This window comes from Emydura macquarii, unplaced genomic scaffold (genome assembly GCF_026122565.2).
Source record: "Emydura macquarii macquarii isolate MOO-44397 ecotype Brisbane River unplaced genomic scaffold, CSIRO-AGI_Emac_v2 contig_3287, whole genome shotgun sequence".
In the NCBI taxonomy this organism is placed as follows: domain Eukaryota; kingdom Metazoa; phylum Chordata; order Testudines; family Chelidae; genus Emydura; species Emydura macquarii.
In genome coordinates this window covers 7,775,649-7,795,126 of record NW_027133424.1, presented here as the reverse complement: position 1 = coordinate 7,795,126, position 19,478 = coordinate 7,775,649, and the positions used below count along the sequence as shown (strand labels likewise).

Genomic DNA, 19,478 nt, shown 5'->3' with positions numbered 1-19,478 from the left:
ATAATGACATTGTCCTTGTAAGCGTTTACACATTCTTGAGAATCTCTTTGTTAGATATACTGTCACCTACTTCTAAACAGAAGTAATTCAACAAACACATATTCCAAGAAGACGTACCTGCTCTTCTGCTATTCTTGAAGTGTTCTGAAGTTTTACTATGGTCTTATTAAAAGCCTTCTGCATTTCTTCCATTTGCTTTCGGTACCTAGAAAATGAATTGGGTTCCATAATAAAGACCACAATTTCACAGACCGTGTCACCACAGCATCTTCCTCCATTCATCTAGTACTAACTTCCTCTCTGCTCCTTCCCACAATCTCACCAGTCTGAGGGGACAAAAGACACCTCTCTCCTTTTAAGTTTCCCACCATCTGGAACAACTTTGCTGTTTTTCTGTCTTTAAGTCTCAGGTAACAACTTTTTTAAAATCTCACCTCCACTCTTTAGGAACCAAATTAAAACCTATTTTAATATTAAAAGAGAGTTAGCAACAGGCTGTATGCCAGAAATGTTTGGGGTGGGAAGGTGCTTCTGCTACTTACTGTTGGTGCTGATTAATAGTGACTCAAAGAAAGTAGCATTAAATAACACAAAGTAAAAAACTGGGGTCCTTAAGCATGGTTATAGGAGCTACTTTAGGGTGAATTCACTGCAAAAAAACCTCAGTGTTGAGGTAGCAGCAAATAAGAGAAATGCAAACATTTGCAACTATAGCCTTTACTCAAAAGGATTCTGTAATTAGTGTATGGTGAGAAGATTAACCAATCTTTACTCCCAGGTGTGCATGAAAACATAAATAACTGCAGTACAATGGAATATTTATACTAACTTCATTATGATCTAAAGATTCTATTTCCCCTCTATCCTCCTCTTTTTAAAAACACAAACACAGGAGTTTAACATTACTGTATTAACCAAGAGGCAATACATGCCATCATAGATTATCAGAGATTGTCGTACTTAGTAAGGGAAATTACTATAGGCTTGGATCCTGCTGCAATTGAGTGAAGAGGCAGCAGGGTCAGATCCTACACTGGAAGGCTTACAAAAGGAGCAGAAGGAATAGTGTACATCCCCAGGCAATACATAAACGCCTTAGAAACGGAGCACTGTATTCTGCAGTAGAATATAATTTAGTGGCAGTTTGAAATACATGGGGAAAATTCAGATAAAGAAAACTAAACTTTTGGCAGCTTCTCCTTATGGTTAGTTATTTCTCAATTGTCTGAAAAAAGCTTTACATTGCTGATCAAATGTTACTCAAATACATGTTTATCTGTTAGCATGTTGTATACAGATTTTTCTAATCATTGGCTGTGTCATGTTAAACCAACTTTAGACATGATGAAGGGAGATTTTCCTGATTTATTAGGAGTCTTACCTTTGGCTAAGTTCTTCTAAATAGCGGCTACTGAGAGACATGTTTACTTCCAGGGCTTTAATACGATTATTGAGTCGCATAAATACAGACTCCTTTTGATTAGATCCGTGAACAAGATTTCCATTTGCATAACCTAGATCTGTGGAATTCTGCAATTCCGCATAGAAGTCTGTAGCTGTTCTTTGCTGTCCACCAGAAACAGGAATAGCTAGAAAAGCTTCTTCAGTTGTTTGCTCATCATATTTTATTTCTGTTGATGCAGAAGATTCTACAACAGGAGACAATACTTGCTTCTGCATTTCTGAAGCATTCACTTTTGCCTCCCCAACGTCGTTACCTACTGTAGCAATTGTGTATTCAGGCTGTAGTACAGTCTCTGTAGGATTTGAGAGGATTTGGATAGAATCTGTCTCTCTTGTGCTGATCTCCTTGAATTCACTGACAATGTTTGTTTCAGAGACCACAGAATGTTTCTCAGCAACAGAGCTCTCAGCTTTCTTTTCTGTGTCAGTATTTATCTCAACAATATCCTCTTGGGGAATTATCTGAGAAGTTAACTGTGCTGCCTCATGTTTTGTAGGCTCCAAGGAGACCTCCATTGTAGATAATGGCTTAATTTCAGAAGTAACTTCTAAGGGGAGAGATTGAGAGACAGTCTGAGGATGACTGGGTTCCAATTCAATTGAATCCATAGTCTGGTTAATGATATCCTCATGGAGCACACTGCTTAAGTCACTGGCAATAGTAGATCCAGGTGATCTCCCCGTAATTTCACTGTCGAATTTCTCAGGCAAAGGCTCATCTATTGAAACATGTAAAGATTCTGTTGGAACTGGCTGTGGATGCTGAATGGTAACAGAGAAATCCCCTTGCTTGCTCTCTGAAGTTTTGCTACGCTGCCGATGAACAGCTTCTACAGCTGAACACCACTTAAACAGATATTCTGAAAAACTAGAAATGCAACAAACCGTCACCAGGTCATAGCAATAGATTTGTGTCTCAGACTCAAACCATGTTGATGTTTCTTCTTCTTGTTCATCGCTAGGCAGCAGGGTCACTGTTGACTGACTTGCCTCTTCTTCGTACTCTTGGACTAGCTGAACAATGGGGCTCTCCTTTGTTAATTCCAGTTCTAATTGTTCCTTATCTATCTGTGGTATCTCTGTAGTTACAAGCCTACAAACAGAAGTTAAAATAAACACAGGATAAAGCTTTGTATGATATGGTAGTTTTTGTAAAATATGAATGCATGAAAGTGATGGTCAGGAAAGACTAACAACAGTTACAAAATGTCAAATAATATAAGCAGGAGCCATTCCAATTAAGTAAATCACTGATTTATCTCTGCAATGCATCTCAATCCCAATTTGTTTAATATCCCTGACTATTCCAGATATAGGCTAATCTTGAACATGGATTAACTACTGTGCCAAATCACATAGTGGCTTTGTTACATGGAAAATGCCAGTTTGGAGATCACTAAATTTATTTTCATGTATCAGGATACATATTTTCTAGGTTGGTTTCTCAATCTCAGAGGCCCACAGAACAGAGTATCAATTGCACAGAACCTATAGAACCCAGAATTCTCTATTAGATCCAGTTCTACATGGGGCTGAGTAGAGGTACATGGCAACAATAAGGGCCAACCTAAATCAGATTCAGAGAAACTTGACCGGGGATGGGAAGGAGTGACTCCAGGCTTGGTTCCAAGGCAGAACTCAATTCCAGATTGTTGTAATTAATGGAGAAAGAATAAACTGTCTGGAGTCTGATCTGAAATGTCAATATGCCAAGAAAGTGTTAAAATTTCTTAACATTCAAAATTGAAGACCCTCAACAACAGCCTCCCAAACCTCCAAAATAGACAATTTTCTTTGTATCAATAACCAACATGATACATACAGATTTATGAAATGCAATTTACTTGTAAGAAGCTAAGATATGAATTTAGGGCCCAGAAAAAAAAATTAATCCAGTGTGCTGTCTAATCTCTGGGTTGAATTTTTAGAAATTTCCCAAGAATATTGTCCATTGTTTGTAAAACGATCTAAACACAGCCTATAGTTTTCCAGTGTTCACAAAAGCCAGTTTGATCCATAACCTTTGGCTTTGTTTTGAAAATGTTACAATACAGTGGCTTCCTGGAGTCAAGCAAGTAGTAATTTAGCTTTTCTTGGAAAAATCACTTTACACATACTTTCATGCAGTGAAGACTATTGCAACGCACAGTAACTATATTCTGAAAAATCTGTCAACATATATAAGAGACCTGAATCTCAAGTAGGTTAAAGTCAAGCCCAAGTACCTGTATAAGAAAGGTTTCAACAAATGCAAGTGTGTCTACATTAGGGTTTTCTAGTCTAAATAAGGGCCTAAGTCTAGCAGTCTGATGCAGAAGATTTCTAGTCATGCCCAAGCTCTACTTTGGAAGATTGGGCCAAAAGAAATCTGAAGAGGTTCAATAAGGACAAATGCAGAGTCCTGCACTTAGGACGGAAGAATCCCATGCACAGCTACAGACTGGGGACCGATGAGCTAAGCAGTAGTTCTGCAGAAAAGGACCTGGAGGTTAAAGTGAATAAGAAGCTGGATATGAGTCAGCAGTGTGCCCTGGTAGCCAAGAAGGCTAATTGCATATTGGGCTGCATTAGTAGGAGCATTGCCAGCAAATCGAGGGAAGTGATTATTCCCCTCTATTTGGCATTGGTGAGGCTGCATTTGGAGTATTGTGTCCAGTTTTGGGCCCCCTACTACAAAAAGGATTTGATAGCAGCCTTTAATTACCTGAACAGGGGATCCCAGGGAGGATGGAGCTAGGCTGTTCTCAATGGTAGTAGATGACAGAACGAGGAGCAATGGTCTCAAGTTGCAGTGAGGGAGGTCTAGGTTGGATATTAGGAAAAAGTTTTTCACTAGGAGGATGGTGAAGCACTGGAATGGGTTACCTAGGGAGGTGGTGGAATCTCCATCTTTAGAGGTTTTTAAGCTGCGGCTTGACAAAGCCCTGGCTGGGATGATTTAGCTGAGATTAGTCCTGCTTTGAGCAGGGGGCTGGACTAGATGACCTCCTGAGGTCCCTTACAAGTCACTATGATTCTATACTTCATTAGAACTAAGTTTAACATACAAAAATCACTTACTCTGGTGAAGGAAGAAGGGTTGGTTCAGGCAGTTTTGGTGCATCTGTTGAAATGGCAGTGGCAGCAGCAGCAGTGGTATTTTCAGAGATACTGTTATTTCCTATTAAAGTATATGGAACCATAATCAAATTAGCATAAGCAGCTTTCTGAGAGCTGCATGAATACCATAGAAGTCAACAGGAAGGAAGCATAAAAAAGTGTGAAAAACAGGAAACATTAATCCAGCATGCTCAAAAATCTGAATTCTCATTAACAAGGCATATTTATTTTCCATATGAATGTTTGTTTAGTAGCATTAAAAAACAAATTGCACTGACTAAGTAAACAAGCTACTGATTCTCTATGTTTACATTTAGGTGAATTGGACACCTGTTGATAGGGTCTTTCATATGAAAGATGTGCTGAATATTTCTATGGAGAAGGTGGGGAGAAGAAGATATTCTTTCTTTAGTCTCTGTAACTAAGGTTGTGTAAAGCTACAGGCTAAAGACCACGATTCTGATTTTGATAGGGAAAGAACAAAGATATCTGGATCAATATGCAGAGCCCTGTGCTATTTAATCCATTAAGGGTAGCTACAGAAATCACAACAACATCTTTTTCCTCGTCAGCACTATGGGGAAGAAATCACAGAAAAGGAGAGAGAAAACATTGTTACTAGCCTTCTGTAACTGTTGTTCAAGATATGTTGCACATGTTCATTCCACTCTTGGAAGCTATGCACGGTCATTGGAAATTTTTCCCACAGTGGTACCCACATGGTGAAGTGGTAACCAGAGTGCTTCATTACGAATCGGAGATACTTCTGTGATGTCAGTAAATTGCCACATGAAAGTAGGTGTCTTAAGTCAAGGGCAGTGTACCAGGATTCACGGGAGGAATAACGGATGCTAGAGTGGTCATGCAAAGCTTTATCTTTTTGAGATATCTGTTTAACTGGTGCAGGTCTAAAATTAGTCAGACCTCCCTTTGCTTTCAGGATTAGGAAATAAATAGGAATAGAACCCCTTTCCTCTGAGATACTGCAAAGCCTCCTCCGTAGCTCCCACTCACAGAAGATTGAACCTCCTGGAGGAGGAGCCCCTTGAGAGAGTAGTCCCTGAAAAGATGGGGGAGAGAGGGGTAGAAAAAAATTGCAGAGTACACCCTACTTCCACACAACTTAAGACTCATTGGTCTGAAGTAAGCAGGGACCAAACACTAAGAAATGGGAAAGGCAGTTTTGCAAACATAGGGGAAACTGGTATGGCATCCTTGACCATCAAAATGCCTGTTTAACATGAAGCAGATATTGATGTAGAAGCTAAAGGAGCTGGCGGCCTGTGTCTATAACCTCTATTTTTCTTTCTTTGCAGGTCCTGACAAGCCAGGGCAGAGTAATGGTCGGGGTCTGCTGCAGGTGAAAGTTTCCTGAATGGGGCATGAGTATACAACTTCAAAGACTTGAAGTTACTCCAGAATTTTCCAGCCATGGAGCTTAAAGTTTGTTTGCTCTGAAAAAAGTGAGGACTCTAAGAGCAAGTCTTGAATTGCTCATAGAAACAGCAAAAGCCATGGTTTTAACAGCCAAGTCTGTGACATCTAGTCCAGCCTGCAGCAAAGTTCTCGTTACAGATTTCCCCTCACCAACTAAAGAGAACATCTGTCTAGCATCCTTCAGCAACGTGTCCTTAATCTTTAACAAGAAGCCCCAAATGTTAAAATCAGAGTTCCAAAAGAGATTGTTGGTTGGCAATCCTGAGTTGCAAAACCCACATGGAAGAAAATTTTCTTCAAAGTAAATTGAATTTTTTTTAGAAACATTTGATTTGGGGTTTGCTGTTTGTTGGCCCTGTCAGCAGCCAGTAAAAGGGAATGACAACACCAGGGAACCTGTTGGGGGATGGGAGCATAGCTATTCAACCCCCTGAGAGGGGACAATATTTACTTTCAGCCCTTTTTGCAGTGGGATGAAGGAGTCTGCCAGTGACCTAAACTGCCTCATTAATAGGTAAGACTGTCCATGATGGCACAGTGTTGGCCAAAATATCAGTAAGGAGATGGGAGGACTCCTTCCCATCCTCCAAATGGCAGCCCTCTTAAATACATCTTGGTGAGCTCGGGAAGGAGAAAGATGCATCCCGAGGAAACTGCATCACCAAGAGGAGGAGGAGGAAGCAGCCAGCACAGGTTGAGGTTCCTGCACTAGCTGCCCAGCATGCTCCTTCTGAACTGCCTCTTCCTACCCAATACTGGGGCTAATACCAGACTGAGGAACAAGCAGCACCTAGCAAGTAGGCTACCCATGCTTCTCCAAGTACACAGAGTAGGAACAACTCATGTAGGACATAGAAACGGGGGAGGAGGGGGAATCTCCACAGGTTCCAAAAGGGCCACTGAGCTGATCCTGGGCCCCAGTGACTCCCGGACCATATGCACAATTCCATTCCAGCCAGAGGATCTCAAGGCAACCCAAGGGAGTAACTTGACTGGTTCAGAGGTTAGGAAAAGTAAAAGCCAGTCTCTGATTCCGAGGACAACAAATTACCCTCTGCCAACCAAGAGGTGCTGCTCGCGTTGGTGTCGGAGCCCAGTGCCAAGTCGACAAAGAGCGTAGAGCAGCCAACATTGCAGGCTTCCCCTTTGATGGTACCTATGGGCAGAAAGTCTGAGGCACAGAAGTTTGTTGCAATACCAAATAGTGCACCAACAATACTGGAAACCCTCCATCTGCTGGTACCATGAACACTGTTGCCTGCACTGCTGAGGATACTGGTATCAATAGGCTTAACAGCTCTCTCACTGCCACAATGGCCTCTGACATGGTCAATACCAAGATGGTCTCAAGTTGCTGTGGTACTGCAGACATAGGTGCCCCTTCAGGCCTTGGACTCAATGGTGACTGCCTTGGTGCCAGAGTCAATGCTGCCAGTTTCAGACATACCAAAGAGGAATGCTTATGTTTCAGCTCTACTCTCCTCCCCATACTTAGAGGAAGATTGCCAGCACCAAAATCTTCTCTCAGTGGTCTGTCTAGAGGTCTTATGCCGCCTCTTAGGCACTGGGGAGATCGAGTGATGCTGGGTCTTGGGCATGATAGGAAGTGCATTCTTAAGTGACACTGAAGCACTCAGTGCTGATTCAGGATGGCTAGGCTCCTCCGACTGATTTATAAGAGCTGCCTTCATGAGCAAAACTAGCCTGGCTTCTGACTTTATTTGTCCTTGGCTTAAAGTGTTTGCAAATTTGGCAACAAATCCGAATATGAGTTTTCTCTAAACACTTCAAGCAGCTTGAGCATGGGTTGCTCAGAGGCATTGGCCTAGCATAAGAGATGCAGGGTTTGAAGCCTTGTGACCTCAGTACTGAGAAACGGAACTCCCAGAACTAGGGAGTGAAAGTACCTAATTATATTTACACTACAAAGTACTGATCAACTATAAAACTATTTACAATGAGCACACAAAGCATTTGCTAAGGCAAGCCAAGCAACCCTAATCACCACCACTGGCAGTAGAAGGAACTGAGGGGTATCTGGGGTGGCTATGCACTTTATATCGGCACACAATGGCAGAGAGTGCTCAAGCCACCCTGACTGGTACCACTGAGTTTCATGTGCAATCACTCTCGAAGAATTACTCTGCACTCAGATCACCAAACCAAGTCCTTCGGAGAAATGAAGGTGGGAAAGAAGGAACCTGTAACTTTAAAAAAATCCCACATCTTTTAATAAATTAACAACTTATGCATCTAAGAAAATAATGTTTACCTTCAGCTTCAGAAAGCTCTTCAGTTTTTGCTCCAAGAATATTAGCAGCAATATTCACCATATTTAGAATGGCATCTGAATAGAAAATATGACTAATCAGAGAGAACATGACCAGAAATCCTCTCAGAAATTTGTACCATTATCTACCCATTAATTTGCATAGACTAACTTTAGATCTATCAATTTTTTTTTCAGTCCAAGTCATCTATTCCTTCCTGCTTCCTCATTTGTCTCATCATTTAAAAAAATGGTTGGGTTTTCTACTTGACATAATTTTAAATGCAAGTTTCTAGGTTATTTTGCAAAACTATGCCAGATCTTTATCATTGGGGCTCTCAGTTAAAAGGTTTATGTAGGCTTCCAACCATATTTAAAATAGGAAGTTAAATTTATACATTTTATTTCAAAAATATATGTTGGCAGAAAAGGCAATTAAAATCTTTCCTAAACATGCTGCTAACATAGTATTTCTTAAATAACATGGAGGTGGCAGTAAAGGTCTTACTATAATTGAGGCAAAATGCTCCTTTTCCATCTGAACTGAGAAACATTACTCTTAATTTTTTCTATGAAAGCAACCATTAAGGCTAGTTGAAGGTTATAGATCTTTTCATATCTATTGAGTTAACATAGGTTCACAATAGATAAGAGATCTAAACTATAGACTGCAGAAAAATTCAAAGAAGCAGAATTCCAGGTAAGAATTTTTGCTGTATTAGTAGGTATAATTTAATTTGTTTTCCACTCTTGGGTCTTCTCAGCACAAGACAGGTGGAAATCCTTCTAGCACTCAAAAAATTTCAGTTCTCTAAGTCAAATAGTAGATTAAGCTCAATTGTCAAATGCCTCAGTGTCCTCTAGAACATTTTCAGCTCCTAGAAGAGATAGAAGCAATGAGTTCCCTGAGGTCAAAGCATCAATAAATGGCTCAAGTAGGCTAAAACAAACCCTTTTTGGGAAAGTGCCATCTTCCATAAATGTCATTGATTGCCCACCCCCAGTTTATATGGCGATTGTATAATTCAAACAGTTGCCTTTCATAATAGGAGGCTTGCCACTAATCTGTGAACCCCAGTTTCCTGCTTTACCCCATCAACCATTTATTGGCTGGCCTCAAGTATCACTCTCCTTTCTTCACTAGGACCTGGTGTGAGAAAGTCACTGAGATCAATCCCATCTTCAGTTCTCATCCAGGTCTCTCTAGATCTCCTTGATTCTTCAGAATCTCCCTTCCCTAAATGGGGTGACATTCTGGCTCTATTGAAATCAATGGGAAAAAATCCCACTGACCTCAATGGAGCAGGACTTCACCCCTTGACCACAAATAGTGGAAGCTCCCTAGCACCATTCAGAATATCCCTTGACTACCTTGTGATATCCATTTTTGATCCATATCCTTTGGATATCCATTTATTGCTCTGATGCTAAGAGAAAAGGACTGAGCACAAAATTTTCAAAAATGCTTTAAGTATTTTAGGAGCTTAAGTCTTATTTACAAAAGTGTCTTAGGCTCTTGGTCTCACTTGGCTCCTAATCACAGAATCATAGAAGATTAGGGATGGAAGGGATCTCAGGAGGTCATCTACTCCAACCCCCTACTCAAAGCAGGACCAATGCCCACTAAGGTATTTAGGAGTTTGAAAATTTTGCCCTAAATCTGAATTACAAAAATATGATTGTTTCCATTATTCAATTAAATGGAAGTTACAATGAAATACAAATTTCTTTTGTAAACCTGGAATGTGTGTCACAATACAGTGGAATCTCACTTTCAAATAAAATAAACCATTTTATTACTGCACAGCATTAAATATCCTGAAAAACATGCAACTATACTCACTAGTAGCAGAGCCAAGGAGATTTTTTGAAGATTTTTCTTCCCCTGTATTGTAATCCAATGGATAATCTGTTTAAAATGAAAGAAAATATTGTTGTAACAATAGAAATTTACATGCCTTACAAACAGTGAAAATACACGTCAAAGTCTAGTGTCTGAGTTATATACATAGAGTTTCACAAAGTAAAAACAAACTACAGTAACTAGGACAAACAAACTGAAAATTAGAGGTTAAATGGACATTGATACAGTCAATGAGTTCACTAGAGTATCAGGTTGTAGGCACTGAAGCCAGAGCAATCTAGAACCTCAGATCTCTCTCTCCCCCTTAACCCAGGGAGTAAAAGGCACAGTAAACCACACACTGGGTTAAAGAATGGGTTTCAACAAGACATGGGAAGCACAAAATGTGGGCATCCCTTTCAGGGCTGACTGCCAGGCAAGAGGAACACCTCTTGAAGTTTTTGTGAGGCTCAGGGCCTGAGAGTCCAGGTAAGTGACTGTGGGCTCCAGAGACCAAGAAACAAGCTATTTACACTACTTTCATGATTTATAATAAATCTTAAACTAGGCTAAGGAAAGGTCTAGGCCTGAAGACACAACAGGATGAGTTCCATTATCTCTCTGCAGCACCAAAAAAGGAACTGAGGCAGTTGAGGGGAGCAGTCCCTTTATATAAACCACAGTTCTGCAGTTCAGAAGGAAGCTCTTGCAAGTAAATCCTATGGAGTAAGGTGACTGGATTTTCAAAGTGAAAAACGTAAACATTTGTGATTGGGGGGAGGGGGAAGAAGAAGCAGAGAGCTACTCCCTGAATGTTTTGGAAGCTGGAATGTAGGAAGAGGAAGAGCATGCTCACACTTTTCTATCTTCCTCAGCCAAGCAAAACCTCTTCCACACCTCTCTTCCCTTTTAAAATAAAAATGGCATGCTTCAGCACAAGGCTGAATGAAAGAGGTCAGTGTTCACTCCAAATACACACTTGTCATTTTCTTTGTTTAATTTCTTTCACTGTATGTGCAAGACCAGCTTTCTCTTCCTTCCCTCACCATTCTCTCTCTCTCTCTCTCTTTCATTTGCTTTCCTGTGTCTCCCCTCCCTTCAAAACTAAGCTGCAACAGGCCAGGGCTTGCTTCTGGAGTAGAGCCAATGAGAAATATGGTTGCCAGCTCAAGGTGGATCAGTAACCACTTGAAAACAGAACATGTCTGTCACCACGTGAATCTATGTGTAGATGAAAGATGGCTTGAGGATTCGTGAAGGGAGAAGCATGCTTGCAACATCCAATGTCAGGTCTGAGGAGGATGGTTGAGGTGTATATATGCTCAGCCAGCCTACTGTAATTCCCACCAACTCAGATACACAGTGGTGCCCTCAAGTGTACAGTCTGCAGAGGTTTACAACAAAGAATGCTAGCATGTGTAAGGCCTAATAGGATGTTCGAATAGGCCCTGAAAACGGGCACATTATTCAGATTCATAGACTAAGGCCAGAAGGGACCATCATATCACAAACCAGAGTACTTCACCTACCCACTCCTGTAACATGTTTATAATTTCTAGTACATTCCTAATTTTCAGGGAGATCTCGCCACTTTAAGGATGAAGATAAACTAAAATAATCTTTAACTTCAGAATATGTCATATTCAGCACAGGCAGGGGGAGGGGGAAAACTAACTATCACCAAGCACAGAAGGTATGTTTGACTAACAAGCAGCAGTTACTTCTGTTTGCTTACCATAGTCTTCATCAAACAGCTCCTGTCGTTCTGATTGGTACTGGGAGTCAGCAATTTCTTCATATTCTTCAACCATACTAGTGCCAAACACCCTATAAACATGTAATTAAAACTGAATGCAAAAATCTAATTGTAGTACTTACTATCACAAGTATGTATTAAGTAAGCAATGCTTGTCCTTTGTTAGCCAGTCAGCAAACTGACATTTTCCATAAACTGACCAAACTTCCTTTCTTTGAAACAAACTGTTGCATTTATAACTAAATCCTGCCATTAACTCCTCCAAAACATTTCCAAAAAAATAAATCCTTTTCCATCTCTACGCAACTGGAACGGTCATCCAGACCCTAACCCTTAGTCTTGATTACTGCATCCTCCTCCTCTGGCCTCTCTGATGCACACAGTGCCACCCTCCCTCCTCCCCATTTCCATTTAAAATGAAGATTCTAAAACCACGTTCTTGGTTCAACACTGACCACATCATTTGATCTCTGAATACCTCCACTGGCTCCCTATTTTCCTACACCATCTTCTAGCTTCCTGTCCTCTTCTTCAAGGCTTCAAGCATGCTGCTACTTATATATGGAACACTTGCATTAGTCCATAAGGCGCTCTCTTTTTTTAAATAACAAAGCTTTCAGTAAATTGGAAGCATTAGGGTATGCAACAACTAATCTATGTAACCTGCTGATTTTATAGCAAACAATCTGTTGATGAATTTCAAAAGGAATAAAGCTACTGAAAGCTCAAACTTGCATTTTCCAGATGGCACTAGAAAACACTACTGCAGTGCTGCAAAAGTAGCCACAGAAAACTTTCAGCTTAAAATGTTTCATTCTATATTACCTTATAAGGCTTAGAGGACAAAAGTGTTCTGATCCAAAATGTGATACCAACTCCACCTGAAGAATAAGAAGTATTCAAAATGGAAGACCAGCAAAGAACCATCAAGTTAAACCTCCATTCAACATATCCATACAGTTTTCAATCTGCAAGTTAGGTTTATGTAAGTGATGTGCATATTTGCTCATTACTGCAAGGTTCTTGGAAAGCTTTATTCTTGCCATGCATTAACGTGCCGAGCCACATAATATAACCAAGCCCTATGCATTCAACATTCAGAAAGGAGGTTGCTAACCTTTATGTACTTGATGAACATCTGAAGCAAGAGAAAGGAAAAAAGATATCAGTACAAAGACCATGCCACAGGCAACTAGAAAAATTATTTTTTCATTAAGCACTACTAAAATGCACAAAGAAATAAGCTGTGAAGGATAAAGCTGCAATACTATATCATTTGTTTTACGTAAACCTAGATTTACTTCAGCCCTCAACTTTCAGACAGAAAGTAATAACATGCACAGAAATCTTTGTTTCTATTAATCGAAAGATATAGTCAGATTCCAAATTTTCTGTTATAGAATTATAAAAAAAATTAATTTGATATGTCAGACAAAGAATACTAAAATGAATTAAGCTCAATAAATGTAATTATTCTTAAACTGGGGGAAAGCATTAAACAGGCTACTGAATGATAAGAATTTTTAGAGGAAACATTTAGTGTGCTCTTTATACATACTGTTACTGTTCTAACTTCAATAACAAGTTCTCTTTTATAGAAATATTTCTACGGGAATGTAGGTGATAGAGCAGCTGAAGAACCAATGGGAAAGTTTTATCCACTACTATATTTATATCATGCTAGCAATCTATATTTGACATTAGAAAAGCCAATGCACTCTGAGAACAATTAGTACTTTAAGATTGCCTGGAGTTTTTTGACCATATTATTTAAGGCAGAACATCCTTTCAAAGAGACATTTATAATTCTATAGCATCTAGTGCACTTTTGGTACTTTACTGACAGATAAAGTCAAGGTTCTGGCTATACTGATTAGGCTATTAATTCAGTGAGCAAGCAGAGAAAATAAAAGTCTTTATCTTGTCATTTTAGAGACTCATGCAAGGTTTTTTTGGGTGTAATTATGCAATTAACAGTTGAAGAGTAAAAGATTTGAACAGATAGTTATTAGCACAGATTACACATTAAATCACTCGCACATCATTAGGAAAGTAGATCCCTTAATTGTATGGTAACAAGCCAATTTTTACAGAAATTCAGCGATTTCAAGTGTTTGTGTTTCCTTGGACAGTGCCAAAGTTTAATTTTTGTAAAACAACTAACTTTACATTGTGATAGAATTTAAAGAAGGATATAAAGTAAGTTACTATGATAACATTAAAAAGATATACTACAACTTTAACCAACTATGATCTAAACACAGGTTCAAAGGGGAGAGAGAGAATGCCCAATGATGGCTAGTACGCTGCAAATTATTTTTTAAGAGGGGCAAGGGAGACTAGCAAGCCAAAATCCACACAGTTTCCATTCAAGTTTGTATCACTTCAGAAACCACTGCAGTGCAAGTATATTTGAATTCCAGTTAGTTTCTATTATGCTGTCACTCTATTCATAAAAGGAGTTAGGGAATGAAAAAAAAATCAAATGAAAATAGAAAGCTGGCCTATCTCAGATTTAAGGTTACTTATGGCACTGTTACATGCTCACTTTTATTAGTGGAAACTAACATTAAGCATGCCAATGCATCAAATGTGTTTTTGGAGCTCAGATGAGATGTTAACTAGAGAAAGATAAACTGTTCTAAAAGTCAAAAAGCAAGAATTTGGAAGCTAAAGTATCCTTTTCAGGACAAAACAACTTGCAGTTGTACCAATGCATTCTCTTCATTAACTATGAGAGGATTTTTAAATAGTCTAGATTTCACACATTTTCCCAAAATCTTAAATAAAGCATACTCAATGCAAAACAACTCTGTGAATTTATCAATTATTGAATTGTGGTTCCAGCAGCAGTAAGCCTAAATAATTCAGAGAAATTAGTGTACATGGCAGTTACAGCTCAAGAACTCCACTATAAATCCTATACTAATGATCAAAACTGAAGTTCTAAACTGTCAAATTTTAATTCATATTGGTTTTGTTTGAAGTTGTATAGCAGTATAAAGTAAAAACTCTTGAGGAAGTGTATAATTCCTAGCATGTATGTTACACTGTAGAGATATAGAATAAATTGCCACAGGTAATATGCACCTGTGGAAATATGCACCACATGTGTATTAGTATGTATTGTACCAGAAATTTTTTTTTTTAAAAAGCATAACATGATGGGAGGACAAAGCAAAAGAAATCCAAGCATTTGCAGACAGATATGATATGCGGAGCTTTTTTCTGTGAGACAAAGACTGTATGGACCAAGCTCATGAAGCTTCACACCACTGAGATCTGAAGATGGTAGTATCCTTCTTAAATGCAATGATTCCATCAAAGAGCGCTGAAAGGAACACTACCAAAAGCTTCGACATCAAGAATCATCTGTGACTGATGACACCATTGACTCCATCCCTTAGCACCCAGTCTGGGAAACTCTCACCAACCCACCAACACTTGAGGAGATCCATAAAGCAATTATGCAAATGAAGAACAACAAAGAATCAGGCCCTGATGGCATACCAGCTGAAGTACTGAAAGTGGGGGGAGAAACACTGACAAACAAGCTCCAACTGCTGTTCCTCAAAATCTGAGGTACTGAAGAAATCTCTGCTGACTTACACAACACTAACATCATCACTATTTTCAAAAAGGAAGATAGGGCCGACTGCAGCAATTATCAAGGCATTGCCCTTCTCTCCATTGCTGAGAAGATTCTCGCTGGAATCTTACTGAATATCTGCTCCCTCTTGCATAGGAAGTACTCCCAGAGTCCCAGTGTGGCTTTAGACCATAATGGGCACCACTGACATGATTTTCATAGCTAGGCAGGTCCAGGAAAAATGTCAAGACCACCACCAGGAGATGTAAATGGCCTTTATTGATCTGACCAAAGCCTTTGACTGTGTCAACCATAAGGCTCTGTGGAAAATCATATCCAAGTTCGGCTGCCCGAGCAAATTTACCACCATTGTAAGACTCCTCTATGACCAGATGACTGCCTCCATCTTGTGCAGTGGTTCTGCCTTTGAGCCCTTTGCCATCCAAACTGGCGTAAAGCAAGGTTGTGTACCAGAACCCACTCTCTTCTCCATTTTTCCAGCAGCTATGAAAACACTAATCCAAGAACAACTGTCACAAGGCACTGGCATCCAATATCTGATTGATGGCAACCTCTTCAATCTCTCTCGTCTCCATGCCAGAACTAAAGTAACATCAGCAACAATAACCGAAGTTCAGTACACAGATGATTGTGCTGTAGTTGCACACTCAAAGGAGGATCTACAAACTACCTTCAATTGTTTCTCTGAAGCTTACAAAATCCTAGGACTAACCCTGAACATTGGCAAAACAAAAGTTCTCCACCGGCCTGCCCCCGATCAATCATCCGACTCAGCAAGGAAGATCTGCATTGACGGAGAGGAACCGGAAAATGTAGAACACTTTGCCTAACTTGGCAGCCATCTCTCAGAGAGGGAAAACATGGTCATCAAGATTCAGCACCGAATCCACTGTGCCAAACTGTCTTGCCAGGTGTTCAACGACTATGATATTAGAACACAGACTACTTTTAATTTACAAAGTGGTGGTAATCCCAACTCTCTATTTCTGCGAGATTTGGGTGATTTACAGAAAATATCTGAAAAACCTGGTACACCAGCACTTTCTCTGGAAAAGCCTCAATGGTGGGAGGATCACAGCACTAACGTCAGTGTCCTCAGAGGTCAACATTTTCAGAGTTGAGGCCCTGATTATCTAGCACCAGCTGAGGTGGAGTGGGCACTTTGTGCGCATGCCTGACGCACACCTATCAAAACAAACCGCTGTACCCCCAAGCTCACCAAAGAAGAAAGGAAACGGGAAGGCCAAAAGAAACATTTCAAGGACCCTCAAGACAAACATCAAGAAATGTGGCATGACACCACGTGCTGGGAGACAGCAGCCCAAGACAGGTCTAACTGGCAAAGACTTGTCAGAGAAGGAACGACCTCTTTTGAGGAAAATCGCCTCATCTTGGCAACTGTCATACAGCAATTGTGGCCCAATCCTGCCTTTCAACAGCACCTGTAACATCTGCCAACGAGTTTACAGCTCAAGGATCGGATTGTTTAGTTACCAAAAGTCCCATGTAAAATAAACCCATGAAAGATCATCCTCACTTATTAAGAGATCGCTGACGATGATTTAAAAAGAAAATAAGTTTGGAAAATGTTTTGCTTCATTAAACCTATAAGCAAAGTAACACATTGGCAGCCAAAAACAAAGTTACAAAATCAGCTGCAGTTGAGAAAATTGATGCTACAGTTATCAAACTCTCCCTAATAATTCTCCCTTGTATTTGATTTAATCATGGTATGTCAGTAAACAAAAATTCAGATTGATAATTGAGCAAGGACTTTTTAATCTGGGTTTGAACAGAATCTCAAGTAACATTGTATTGGTGACTCATGAGAAAGTCAACGCTCATTTCCTTTTTATAAACTCCCTGACCTTCGAAAGTCAGAAGAAAAAAAAAACAGCTGGAACAAGAGAGCAACCTGATTACACAGAGACTTGACTTGACAGCCATTAACATCACTTCATATTTCAGGGAGGAGGTCATGAATGCTGACTGGATGGGTAAATTGTACCTATTTTAACGTTCAATCCTGTAAGAAGCTGAGCAGACCTTAATTCCTGATGACTTCAACATGAAGGTGCTCAGAAACTAGCAGGATCAAGCCTTTTAAAAAAGAGCAATAGTTTTAAAAGGCTACCCTAAATTTGCTTTTAATTTATATTATTCAAAGAGAACTTCATAATGAAAGGTGTCATTTAACTTTACTATTTTTCCTAGAACACACATGTGCAGTCAATACTCTTTTTATTGAGAGATTTGCAAACTGACATAACAAGCAACAGTCTGAGAAATGCAGAGTGTAATTGAAATCAATTCTCAAAAAAATTAATTAGCATAGTTTATAAGTGCTTCTCATATGAACTTTCAAGGATACTCTGTTGAATAAACAGCCATAGTCACCCTTCAAAATTCTTCATTTTACACATTCAGTGCACATTAAAAATATTACCTTAACGTATTTCGCATACATCTGTTCATCCAAAGGAAAGCTTTGGACATTTCTCTCATCTCTAGCATGAAAAGTACCTAATTTAATCCATTTATTTGTTGGATACCTGGAAAATATCAAAATATCAGACTTTAAAAAATTAGAGAATCATACTCTTCTTTGTTTAGCCATTCTTGGAAATTCTAAAGCAAATATTTTTACTGAAATCATTCCTGCTTCAGAATGTCTATACAATTACTAAAGGATTATGCACAAAGCCAGTGTTGCTGGGCACTGATTTTTAAATCTGAACAAATCTTGTTAATTAAATTGTTAATTAAATTGTTAATTTAAGAACAAGTTCGCTGAATACATAGTTTACAAATATGTTAATACCTACTTTAGTATTTCAGTAAGGTGTGTATGTCTGCTTCTTACTGCTGACTACTTTAGATGCCTATATAGCTGTAAGTGTTGCCCTCACTTGAAATGAAGAGCAAGTATTCAGGGGGATGAGAGAGAGAACGTGACTACATAGAAAGTTTAAAATTTTGAAACATGACTATGCACGCATAGTTTGTAAGCCATCAAAGCTCAAGAAAAGATAAAGTATTCTAAGGGCAGAGATGTACAATGTGAACAGGTTTACTAGTCCGAGTAGAAGATCAGCTCATTGTCGCAACTGCTGAAACAAGTTTTAGTCAATATTTAAATTCAATTAAAAAGTTCTGAATGCTAAATTCCTAACAGGAATGTAACCCCTCAAAAAAATCTAGAATGTCTGAAACCTGCCAACAGAAAAAATTTCAACATTTAAGTCCTTCACAAGTTACTAGGAAAGAGTAATCAATAGATCCACTATGCTACCCCTTCAGCTCACTATTGTTTGAGTGTAAGCTAACATTTTTATATATAAAGAAAGAGTAAGTGCCAGACGCCAGCTTTAAAAACAGTGATTTTAGTACAAAAACAATGTGATATAAAGATTTGACTAAACTTCAAGAGGATGGGAAAAGGGCAAATAATGCCTCTGGTACCTGAGAAAATAAAACATCTAAAAAGCCAAAAAATAATTATATGGGGTATATTAAAGAATTAATATTTTACTCTAATGATAACATTGGTTGGGCATTTAGGATGTGGGCAACTGATTTCTGTACCCCCTGTCCGTCCGATCTGGGATCTCTTAAAAGATGTTACTTGCTTTTCACAATTAAGGATGACAATAAAAGAGTTAAATTTTAACTCTAAATGAAAGGTAAAATAAATGCCAGTATATTAGATGCCTGATTTGCAAGTAAGTTCTTTAACATTTTTGTGTTTTTTACCTCTATAGTAAAAAATTACTTCTGGGATACAAACCTCAGCCAGGGAGGAAATAAAGAGATCACTGATGCCTTCCCCTCCCATTTTTAAGGAGATAAGTGTAAATTAAGTTATTTTGTTTTGTTTTTTTGGAAAACTAAATGGCTGATATATCTATTTTGAAAAATATCTACTAAACATGCAGAGTGAGTCCACCATGTTATTTCACAACATTTACATTAAACAAAGGAATGAGCCATGTAGAATAGT

The 19,478-nt window shown here is 39.0% G+C and overlaps 1 protein-coding gene across 2 annotated transcripts in view; it reads right to left on the bottom strand.

The window, feature by feature from the left end:
* SUCO (SUN domain containing ossification factor) overlaps positions 1 to 19,478 on the bottom strand; it is an 85,484-nt gene that overhangs the window by 18,370 nt on the left and 47,636 nt on the right. For both annotated transcript variants that reach the window (XM_067532446.1, XM_067532445.1), the window contains 9 exons: positions 17,925 to 18,030; positions 12,986 to 13,006; positions 12,694 to 12,749; positions 11,848 to 11,939; positions 10,113 to 10,178; positions 8,273 to 8,347; positions 4,525 to 4,624; positions 1,382 to 2,557; positions 118 to 205 (listed from right to left, as the gene is read on the bottom strand). In XM_067532446.1, the coding sequence (XP_067388547.1) occupies positions 118 to 205; positions 1,382 to 2,557; positions 4,525 to 4,624; positions 8,273 to 8,347; positions 10,113 to 10,178; positions 11,848 to 11,939; positions 12,694 to 12,749; positions 12,986 to 13,006; positions 17,925 to 18,030 (1,780 nt within the window). The remainder of the gene's footprint in view (positions 1 to 117; positions 206 to 1,381; positions 2,558 to 4,524; positions 4,625 to 8,272; positions 8,348 to 10,112; positions 10,179 to 11,847; positions 11,940 to 12,693; positions 12,750 to 12,985; positions 13,007 to 17,924; positions 18,031 to 19,478) is intronic.